General features: G+C 34.8%; 2 protein-coding genes across 4 annotated transcripts in view; one reads left to right on the top strand and one right to left on the bottom strand.

The window, feature by feature from the left end:
• LOC133665096 (WD repeat-containing protein 48) overlaps window positions 1–2,721 on the bottom strand; it is a 73,762-nt gene extending 71,041 nt beyond the window's left edge. The window contains exon 1 of the mRNA XM_062070297.1: window positions 2,609–2,721. The gene's annotated coding sequence lies outside the window, so the exon portion shown is untranslated. The remainder of the gene's footprint in view (window positions 1–2,608) is intronic.
• Window positions 1–12,500, top strand: part of LOC133665094 (sodium channel protein type 4 subunit alpha B-like) — a 116,362-nt gene that overhangs the window by 37,192 nt on the left and 66,670 nt on the right. For all 3 annotated transcript variants that reach the window (XR_009828686.1, XM_062070289.1, XM_062070288.1), the window contains exons 4-8: window positions 4,828–4,917; window positions 5,550–5,678; window positions 8,963–9,054; window positions 9,131–9,373; window positions 9,460–9,523. Coding sequence is in view for 2 of the 3 variants with exons in the window: in XM_062070289.1 (XP_061926273.1) it covers window positions 4,828–4,917; window positions 5,550–5,678; window positions 8,963–9,054; window positions 9,131–9,373; window positions 9,460–9,523 (618 nt within the window). In the remaining variant the exon portion in view is untranslated. The remainder of the gene's footprint in view (window positions 1–4,827; window positions 4,918–5,549; window positions 5,679–8,962; window positions 9,055–9,130; window positions 9,374–9,459; window positions 9,524–12,500) is intronic.

Raw genomic sequence — 12,500 nt, 5'->3', positions numbered from 1 at the left:
ATATATATATATATATATATATATATATATATATATATATATATATATATATATATATATATATATATATATATATATATATATATATATGATGCTGAAAAAATAATTACAATTAAATGTTGCCAGCGTCCAAAATCCGGCCCGCGGGAAGTCCCCAGTTAAAAATTTAAAAAATCAAATAAAATAAAATAAAAAAATAAAATCATATATGTTTGATAATTTTGTTTAGGTCTGAAGTTTATTAAGAAATGTAAGCAAAAACAGTTAAAAAATAAAGGAAAAAATAAAAAATAAAAATAAAAAAAATATATATATATATACAGTGTATATATATAATGCTGAAAAAAATAATTGCAATTAAATGTCGCCAGGGGGTTTAGGTCAGGGGTCCCCAAACTACGGATCAATATATATATATATATATATATATATATATATATATATATATATATATATATATATATATATATATATATATATATATATATATATATATATATATATATATATATAATGCTGAAAAAATAATTACAATTGATTGTTGCCAGCGTCCAAAATCTGGCCCGCGGGAAGTCCCCAGTTAAAAACAAACAAACAAATAAAATAACATAAAATCATTATATGTTTGATCATTTTGTTTGGGTCTAAAGTTTATTAAAAAATGTAAGAAAAAAACAAAACAACAAAAAAATATATATATAATGCTGAAAAATAATTACAGTTGAATGTCGCCAGCGTCCAAAATCCATTCCAAAATTATAAAAAAATTAAAATAAAATCACTATATGTTTGATAATTTTGTGTAGGTCGGAAGTTTATTAAAAAATGTAAGCAAAAACAATAACAACAAAAAAAAAGAAAAGAAAAAAAAATTAAATAACATAAATAAATATACATACATATATATAATGCTGAAAAAATAATTACAATTAAATGTTGTTATTGACGACCACAATTTATTTTCTGGATTTATTTTAGTGTTTCCTAAAGCCAGGAAGTTGCCATTTGAAATGAGTACAAATTTGTGTCATGTTATCTGCTTTTTTCTACGAAATTGAACATCCCCCCAGACTGGTGATTCCATCATTTGCTATAATTTCTATACCACCCGTACAATGTCAACAAGCCACGCCTCCCATGTTAGAACGCTGCATAAGCCAATTTTTAATATTTACAATTTTTTCTGTGACTCTTCCTGACGGTCTTGTCCTTAGTCCTATTTTTGATACAGCTTTGTGATAGTCCTCTGGCATCACCGACTAAATCCCCCCCTGAGATCCCTCTTTTAATCTCAGATATGAAATAAGAGCAACCTTTTACATCACATGACCACTGCCTATTATTTATCAGGCAGGAAATAGCACTTACCCAAGTGGACGCTTCCTTTTTATGCAAAAAAAAAATGCCAAAATTAAAATACCAAAACTGTCATTTTGTGAGAAAGACAAGGTAAATGCTAGTTTATATATCATGCATTTCAGTCCAATTTTGTGGCACCAAACCGAGCTACCAACTTAATACTTTAAAGTATTTTATATCCGAGGAGTGATGATTATTCTGAATTTACAAGTATTGTGCTGAAAGATACAAACATCCCATTAGTCGGCATCCCAGTGAGAGCAGACATTGTAAGTCACTGTTTTATGTTCTTTTAGCAATAGTGCTCAAAGATATATATATATATATATATATATATATATATATATATATATATATATATATATATATATATATATATATATATATATATATATATATATATATATATATATATATATATATATATATATATATGTGTGTGTGGGAAAAAATCACAAGACTATTTCATCTCTACAGGCCTGTTTCATGAGGGTTTCCTCAATCATCAGGAGATTTATATATATATATATATATATATATATATATATATATATATATATATATATATATATATATATATATATATATATATATATATATATATATATATATATATATACACATACAGCATGTATACAATGGTGTTGGAGGTATTTGGATGGTTTTTAGAAGGTTATATACATACATACAGTATACACCGATCAGTATATATATATATATATATATATATATATATATATATATATATATATATATATATATATATATATATATATATATATATATATATATATATATATAAACAGGGGAACAGCTAGCATACTTCTAAAATGGCGACAAGTAACAAAATCCACAAAAAGCCATCATTGTAACTGTTTTTTATGGTTTGATATAAGAGCAAAATGATATCATCAATCCATTAAAAAAAGTTTGCATGCTTTTGTTGGCATGCTAAGATTTAACATGCTAACAGGAGAACAGCTAGCATACTTCCAAGATGGCGTCAAGTAACAACATCCATAAAAAAGTATCATTGGAACTGTTTTTTATGGTTTTATATAAAAGCAAAATTATATCATTTATCCATTAAAAAACGTTTGCATGCTATTGTTGGCATGCCAACATTTAGCATGCTAACAGGGGAACAGCTAGCATACCTTTAAGATGGCGTCAAGTAACAAAATCCATAAAAAGCCATCATTGTAACTGTTTTTTATGGTTTTATATGAGAGCAAAATGATATCATTACCTTAAGAGGTTGATACTGTAACCGAGGGTTTATATATGTCGCCTATACTGTATAAAAGTACAAAATAACAAACACGGAGGCTCCACTTTATTTCCTTTCTTTCAAAAAACCTTCGCGCCACTACAACGCCTTCAAAATAAGAGCTCAAGGCATATACTGTATAACAGCTTATTACAGGAATTTAACATCACAAAGAGGCAAGCCCATAAAAAAATAGGTGACATACCTCCCCTCCTACAAAAAGAAACGTCCTCGTTTCAACACAATAACAGGATAAGTGCAAAAAACAACAGGGAGGCTCCAGTTTTATACGAGGACCACTTTATTTCCTTTCTTTCAAAAAACATTCGCTCCACTACAACGTGTTACCACTTCCGCTCTGAGCGCCTTCAAAATAAGAGCTCAAGGCATAGACTGTATAACGGCTTATAACAGGAACTTAACATCACAAAGAAAAGAGTCCATAAAAATAGGTGACATACCTCCCCTCCTACAGAAAGAAACGTCCTCGTTTCAACACAATAACAGGATAAGTGCAAAAACAACACGGAGGCTCCAGTTTTACACGAGGACCACTTTATTTCCTTTCTTTTGTTGTTGTTGTCATGAACTATTATTTATTGGTCAGAAGTTGACATTTAATTTAAGTGTGTCTTTTTATTTTTTATTTTTTACAAACCTTTATTTATAAATTTCAACATTTACAAACAGTTGAAAATAATAATAAAAATAAGTACAAAAACAGTACAAAACAGTGCCAGGGGGTTGTAAATTCAAAGTAACTAAAATAGAATGCAATATATATATATATATATATATATATATATATATATATATATATATATATATATATATATATATATATATATATATATATATATATATATATATATATATATATATATATATATATATATATATATATATATATATATATATATATAATTCAAAGTAACTAAAATAGAATGATATATATATATATATATATATATATATATATATATATATATATATATATATATATATATATATATATATATATATATATATATATAATAAACAAAGTGCGAAGCGATAGGCTCACTCAATCTCAGTCATTTCCGGATTACCTTATTTTTTTAAACCTTTATTTATAAATTTCAACATTTACAAACAGTCGAGAAACAATAATCAAAATAAGTACAAAAACAGTACAAAAAAACGCCAGGGTTTTTTAAATTCAAAGTAACTAAAATAGAATGCTATATATATATATATATATATATATATATATATATATATATATATATATATATATATATATATATATATATATATATATATATATATATATATATATATATATATAATAAACAAAGTGCGAAGCGATAGGCTCACTCAATCTCAGTAATTTCCGGATTACCTTATTTTTTTAAACCTTTATTTATAAATTACAACATTTACAAACAGTCGAGCTACAATAATCAAAATAAGTACAAAAACAGTACAAAACAGCGCCAGGGGGTTGTAAATTCAAAGTAACTAAAATAGAATGCAAAAAAATATATATTATAATAAACAAAGTGCAAAGCAGTAAGTTTCCGGTTTACCATATATATATATATATATATATATATATATATATATATATATATATATATATATATATATATATATATATATATATATATATATATATATATATATATATATATATATATATATATATACACATATATATATTTTAAACCTTTATTCATAAATTACAACATTTACAAACAGTCGAGCAACAATAATCAAAATAAGTACAAAAACCGTACAAAACAGTACAAAAACAGTACAAAACAGCACCAGGGGGTTGTAAATTCAAAGTAACTAAAATAGAATGCAAAATATATATATATATATAATAAAAAAAGTGCAAGGCCATAGGCTCACTCAATCTCAGTAAATATAACTTAAATTTGTAACACGGCATCATCGTTTTCACAGCTTTTTGCTTGTTAGAGGTAACTTTATTTCCTTTCTTTTCAAAAACCTTCGCTCCACTAGCGCCTTCAAAATAAGAGCTCAAGGCCTACACTGTATAACAGCTTATAACAGGAATTTAACATCCCAAAGAGGCAAGCCCATAAAAATAGGTCACAATACTGTAAATTTGAGACTTACTGTATTTTATGTATTATGTTTCTCATAAATTGTGCATTTATTGGACTGCAACTTTCCTTAACCTCCCGCACCTTGTTCAGCCTGTTCATCATGTTCACCATCCTGACCAACTGTTGCTTCATGGCCATGTCGGACCCAGCACCGTGGACCAAGCACCTGGAGTAAGTACTGGCCAGGTCCTCTTGTACCCAAACAGGGCGTTTCAACGCAGCTCCGTGTGGTATGTTCTCATTTGAGCCTGGCAGGGAATCGAACCCCCGGGAGTATTTGATGTACAAAACCCCAAAACCAGTGAAGTTGGCACGTTGTGTAAATGGTAAATAAAAACAGAATACAATGATTTACTAATCCCTTTTAACTTATATTCAATTGAATAGACTGCAAAGACAAGATATTTAACGTTCGAACTGGAAAACATTGTTAATATGTATATATGTATATATATGTATGTGTATATATGTTTATACAGTTGTGGTCAAAAGTTTACATACACTTGTAAAGAACATAATGTCATGGCTTTAGTTTCCAATTATTTCTACAACTCTTGTTTTTTTGTGATAGAGTGATTGGAGCACATACTTGTTGGTCACAAAAAAACATATATGTATATATATATATATATATATATATATATATATATATATATATATATATATATATATATATATATATATATATATATATATATATATATATATATATATATATATATATATATATATATATATATATCATCGCTTTATGTGCTGCACAGATTTAACCGACCTTTTTTTTCTTTCTATTTCCCGTTCAGATACACTTTCACTGCCATTTACACTTTCGAGTCAGTGATAAAGATATTTGCCCGAGGATTCTGCACAGTTCCGTTTACCTTTTTGAGGGACCCGTGGAACTGGCTGGACTTCAGCGTCATCGTCATGGCGTGAGTAACGACATCGTTTTATGACTCCGGTATTAGATGACGGCTACAGTTCCAAGTTTGGCCTCCAGTCTTAACGGGCGGCAGCCGTGTCTCGGTGTTTACATGCCCAAAGGTTGCACTCACGTCAAAGATTGCCCTTAAAATGTGATTTATAAACGTTGCTTTATTACAAGCGAGTGTCATTAAAACAGGTCTGCAGTACCTGGAGGAGGCTAGGTCAAAAAATGAAGGACTCCTACTGGAGTAGCCAAACCATCCGTTTTTATATTCCTCCTTTCTGTCTCTGGGTGTGTGTGTGTGCTAAGTCAGGAGAGCGCATCCTGACCATAAAAGGAGGCGTTCATGTCTAGAAAACAACTGCTTTGAGTCATAACTCAAATGTTGGCATTGAGCTAGACAGGTAGTCTCTTCTCAAGGATAGTACTATCACTTTTGCATTCCTAAGTCCCAATTAGAGCCTCTTTTCCTACGAGAAGTGATCCAAACTACACTATATCGCCAAAAGTATTTGGCTACCTGCCTTTACTCACATTATGAACTTGAAGTGCCATCCCATGGAATTGTCCAAAAATGTTTTGGTATCCTGGAGCATTCAAAGTTCCTTTCACTGGAACTAAGGGACCAAGCTGTCAGGTTCAAACACTGATGACATCTATTAAACAGACAAGAAGCAAGGAATCATGCAGAGACAGAGACAGAGTTCAATTTAGCTCATGAGGAGGACGCATGGAGCTGCACACTTAGTCGCAGTCTCGCCCTACGCTCTAGGGTACAGCTCCCGTGTGCCTCTATTTATTCAGGAGTTCCCCAGTCTACATCACTGAGGCCGCCTCTAAAAGGAGTGGTCACACATATCATGCAAAGCAGCTCCAGTACGCAGAATACGTGCCGGAATGTGCTGGGGCCTTGCGATTTCGCCTTGTCTCTGCTTCGTCTGCGTGCTGTCGTCTTATCTTCGTTGAGGTCCTTGAAGTCCTTGGCTGTTAGCTGGCTAAAACAAAGATAACATCTGCGGCTGAGGCCACCCCTCAGACAAGAAGTTTTGTCCTTGCACAGATAGAAAAAGTACAGCTTGAGCACAATAGCTAATAACTATAGCAACAGACTTTAAGCATACTAAAGTTGTGTGATAACTTACACATAATTATTCTAACACAAACCCAAGTCCTGAAAAACAACCCCACACCATAATTCCTCCTCCACCAAATTTCACACTTGGCACACTGCAGTCCGAAATGTAGCGTTCTCCTGGCAACCTCCAAACCCAGACTGGTCCATCAGATTGCCAGATGGAAAAGCGTGACCCATCAGTCCAGAGAAGGCGTCTCCACTGCTCTAGAGTCCAGTGGAGACGTGCTTTACACCACTGCATCCCACGCTTTGCATTGGACTTGGTGATGTATGGCTTAGATGCAGCTGCTCGGCCATGGAAACCCATTCCACGAAGCTCTCTGCGTACTGCACGTGGGCTAATTGGAGGGTCACATGAAGTTTGGAGCTCTGTAGCAACTGACTGTGCAGAAAGTCGGCGATCCGCTGACCCCTCTCTGTCAGTTTACGTGGCCTACCACTCGTTGGCTGACTTGCTGTTGTTCCCAAACTCTTCACTTTTCTTATAATAAAGTTGACTTTGGAATATTTAGGAGCGAGGAAATTTCACGACTGGATTTGTAGCACAGGTGGCATCCTATGACAGTTCCACGCTGGAAATCACTGAGAGCGGCCCATTCTTTCACAAATGTTTGTAGAAACAGTCTCCATGCCTAAGTGCTGGATCTTATACACCAAGTGATTAGGGCACCTGATTCTCCTCATTTGGATCGGTGGCCAAATACTTTTGGCAATATAGTGTACCTGCGAATTGCAAACTAAGGGGCCTTGTCTATTCATGTGCTCGAACTGAAACACCACTATTTAATTAAACCTGGTGGTTTGCCTTCTTTACCATAAGCAAAACATGAGTTTTTTGCGGTTGCATGGGTTGCTGGAGCCTATCTCAGCTGCATTCGGGCAGAAGGCGGGGTACACCCTGGACAAGTCGCCACCTCATCGCAGGTTGACTTTGCACATGGGTCCCATTTTTATAGTCTTTTGGTATGACTCAGCCGGGGTTTGAACTCACGAACCTACCGATCTCAGGGCGGACACTCTAACCACTAGGCCACTGAGTCTTAGCCACGTGCAAGAGATGCATAAATCCTAGAAGGGTGCGTGTCTTGCCTGAACACCGGCTGCGGTTGCAGGGGTTGCTGGAGCCTATCTCAGCTGCATTCGGGCAGAAGGCGGGGTACAACCTGGACAAGTCGCCACCTCATCGCAGGTTGACTTTGCACATGGGTCCCATTTTTATAGTCTTTTGGTATGACTCAGCCGGGGTTTGAACTCACGAACCTACCGATCTCAGGGCGGACACTCTAACCACTAGGCCACTGAGTCTTAGCCACGTGCATGAATCCTAGAAGGGTGCGTGTCTTGCGTGAACACCGGCTGCGGGGGTTGCTGGAGCCTATCTCAGCTGCATTCGGGCGGAAGTCGGGGTAGACCCTGGACAAGTCGCCACCTCATCGCAGGTTAACTTTGCACATGGGTCCCATTTTTATAGTCTTTTGGTATGACTCAGCCGGGGTTTGAACTCACGAACCTACCGATCTCAGGGCGGACACTCTAACCACTAGGCCACTGAGTCTTAGCCACATGCAAGAGATGCATGAATCTTAGAAGGGTGCGTGTCTTGCGTGAACACCGGCTGCGGTTGCGGGGGTTGCTGGAGCCTATCTCAGCTGCATTCGGGCGGAAGGCGGGGTACAACCTGGACAAGTCGCCACCTCATCGCAGGTTGACTTTGCACATGGGTCGGGGTTTGAACTCACGAACCTACCGATCTCAGGGCAGACACTCTAACCCAGTGGTTCTTAACCTGGGTTCGATCGAACCCTAGGGGTTCAGTGAGTCTGCCTCAGGGATTCGGCGGACCCTCCGCCGCGGAGGTCGAGACACACCCGACTTATCGTGTAAATAAAAACTTCTCCCTGTTGGCGTATTATGGATACGGCAACAGCAGAAGTCACACTGATTTGTTGTGAGTTCATGCACTGTGTTGGTTTTGTTCTTTGAACAATGTGATGTTCATGCTGGTGGGGTTCGGTACCTCCAACAAGGTTAAGAACCACTGCTCTAACCACTATGCCACTGAGCAGGTCTTAGACTGGCCAAAATGACTGTTTTTGTTCCACAAGTGGTAGCACGCACTCAATAGAAGGCAATGTTTTCTCCTGAAATTGCAGATACGTAACAGAATTTGTAGACCTGGGAAACGTCTCCGCACTCAGAACCTTCAGAGTGCTGCGCGCCCTGAAAACCATCTCGGTCATACCAGGTAAAACGCAACTTTTTTGGTTGTCGTCGTCGTTGCACATTTCCATTCCAGCCATGCGTCCCTGTCCTCCGTGCAGGTCTGAAGACCATCGTGGGAGCCCTGATCCAGTCGGTGAAGAAGCTGGCGGACGTCATGATCCTGACCGTGTTTTGTCTCAGCGTCTTCGCCCTGATCGGCCTGCAGCTTTTCATGGGGCTGCTTCGGCAAAAGTGCATCCGGAGCCTGGCGCACTGCATCAACTCCTCCTACAGTCTCAATGCGTCTTTCATCTGCAACAACAGGACCTGGAGCTCCAGGGCGGACTTTCTCACCAGCGAAGGTCAGTCAATCGTACGGTCCGGGGACGTCAGTTTCCGGGCCGTAGAATGTGAAAATTCCAACGGCTCTTCTTTGGTTTTCCTTCAGATAATTTTTACAAAGTCGAAGGAGCAAAGGATGCCTTAATATGCGGATACGGCAGTGACGCGGGGTAAGTGAGTAATCCTATATATCAATGTCTAATGGCTTCTGACGGCACGCATGTCATCTTTACGGGCCACCGGCTAAATAGACCCTTTCCCACCGAGCACAAAGAGACACAAAGGCTAGCCGCATGGCTCAGTCCATGACATAATGTATAAGGTCCTGATCCCGGGAGAGGGGCGGGGAGGGCCGGGTGTTGTCGTAGCGTGAGAGAGGCAGTGCGCAAGACGACATGCGGCCTGGATTATCACCATAGCGCCACTGGCACCCTGCACCCAGAGATGAGGACTTGCCAGCTGGAGAGAGGGGGTCTTTGGAGATTTCGTCATCTGAAAAGCTCCACGAAATGACGAAGGTTGAACCAGAGTTGATTGATTGGCTGTCCTGGTGATCTGCAGACAAATCCATAGATTAGATTGGTAAGAAATACGTATGTTTATCTCACTGATTTGAATGCAATATCAACCATGTGAAGGACTTTGTTCCCAGCGACACCGGCCAAATATTGCTACTCAGCCTACATACGGCGTAATCCCATAAATCTGCAAATGCTTTTGAAATAAGCACAACAGGATGACTCTGGCCCGCGCCAGGCCCAGTTCAAGGGGTTATCGTGAATAAATACCCATCTGTGTCGAGGCCGGGTTTTCTGCCGCTTCGGGGACCGCAGGTGCTCGTGGTGATGATGATAGGCTGAGTTAAAGATGCGATGTGAAAGAAAGAGTCAGGTCTCTTTGAAGTGAACGATGAGAAGCAATACGCAGTTGTGAGCCGAATCTCAGTCACATTTACATATATATATATATATATATATATATATATATATATATATATATATATATATATATATATATATATATATATATATATATATATATATATATATACACACACATACATATATATGTATATATGTATGTATGTATATCTTCACACAAGTGTATATATACATATATATACAAGTGTATATATACATATATAAATACTAGGGATGTCCGATAATGGCTTTTTGCCGATATCCGATATTCCGATATTGTCCAACTCTTTAATTACCGATACCTATATCAACCGATACCGATATCAACCGATATATGCAGTCGTGGAATTAACACATTATTATGCCTAATGTATGGTGAAGATAAGGTACTTTAAAAAAAATAAAATAAAATAAGATAACTAAATTAAAAACATTTTCTTGAATAAAAAATAAAGTAAAACAATATAAAAACCGTTACATAGAAACTAGTAATTAATGAAAATGAGTAAAATGAAGTGTTAAAGGTTAGTACTATTAGTGGACCAGCAGCACGCACAATCATGTGTGCTTACAGACTGTATCCCTTGCAGACTGTATTGATATATATTGATATATAATGTAGGAACCAGAATATTGATAACAGAAAGAAATCGGGGGAGGGAGGTTTTTTGGGTTGGTGCACTAATTGTAAGTGTATCTTGTGTTTTTTATGTTGATTTAATAAAAAAAAACAAAAAAATTAAATAAAATAAAAACCGATACAGATAATAAAAAAACCGATACCGATAATTTACGATATTACATTTTAACGCATTTATCGGCCGATAATATCAGCAGGCCGATATTATCGGACATCCCTAATAAATACATATACTGTATATATATATATATGCATGTATGTATGTATTAAGTGAATGATGAGACAAGTCGCCACCTCATCGCAGGGCATATATATATATATATTTATATACATGTGTATATGCATACATACATATATACATATATATATATATATATATATATATATATATATATATATATATATATATATATATATATATATATATATATATATATATATATATATATATATACATACTGTATGTATGTGTAAATGTGACTGTTTCTACAATGTTTAACTAGCAAAAGCCAGTGTATTTTAAAAAACTTTATTTATAACATACATTAATATATATATATATATATATATATATATATATATATATATATATATATATATATATATATATATATATATATATATATATATATATATATATTAATATATATATATATTAATATATATATATATTAATATACATATATATATATATATATATATATATATATATATATATTAATATATATATATTAATATATATATATATTAATATATATATATATTAATATATATATATATATATATTAATATATATATATATATATATATATATATATATATATATATATATATATATATATATATATATATATATATATATATATATATATATATATATATATATATATATATATATATATATATATATATATTAATGTTTGTTATAAATAAAGTTGTTTAAAAAAAAATCAACTGGTTTCCGCTAGTTAAACATTGTAAAAACATGCGTCTGCTATCTCGATCGCCCCCACCACTCCCTGTGTGGCGAGTCAGAGTACTTGGCATTGGAGGACCTAAGCCTCCAGCTCTATTTTAGACTCTGATTATCAAGAATCATGATGTCACTGTCATGACCTGTCACAGAAGGCCATGTTTTATTTTGAGTTTGTTGGCGTTTTCCTGCGTTCGGTGTTCTACTTCCTGACTTGTGCTCGTATTTTGGTAGCACTTCCTGTTTTTATGTGTGTTCGCCTGCAGTAACTTTACCCCTTTTCTTTTACATTAAATTATGCTGATAATTTCATTGAATAAAAATGTCTAATTAAAAATGTTTAAAAATTAAGTTTGTTAAAATGCAGTGTTTTAAAAATTGTGTAAAAAAAATTGTCAATGCAGAAATAATTGTTGCTTCAAAACTGAAGACACACTTCCGGTAAATTAAGACCGATAAATCAATCCCGTCTCAGAACCAGCCGATAAGGTGCTTTTGTTACGTTCTTGTAACTGTTTTGGACTTCCTGTCCCATGCCTTTTATTTTGTAGTTGTCACTTCCCCGTGCTGAGCACAGGCTTCCACACACGCTGCCTGATTGGCAACCGGGATAC

Source organism: Entelurus aequoreus, linkage group LG14 (assembly GCF_033978785.1).
Source record: "Entelurus aequoreus isolate RoL-2023_Sb linkage group LG14, RoL_Eaeq_v1.1, whole genome shotgun sequence".
NCBI lineage: Eukaryota > Metazoa > Chordata > Actinopteri > Syngnathiformes > Syngnathidae > Entelurus > Entelurus aequoreus.
This window is presented reverse-complemented; position numbering and strand designations above follow the sequence as displayed.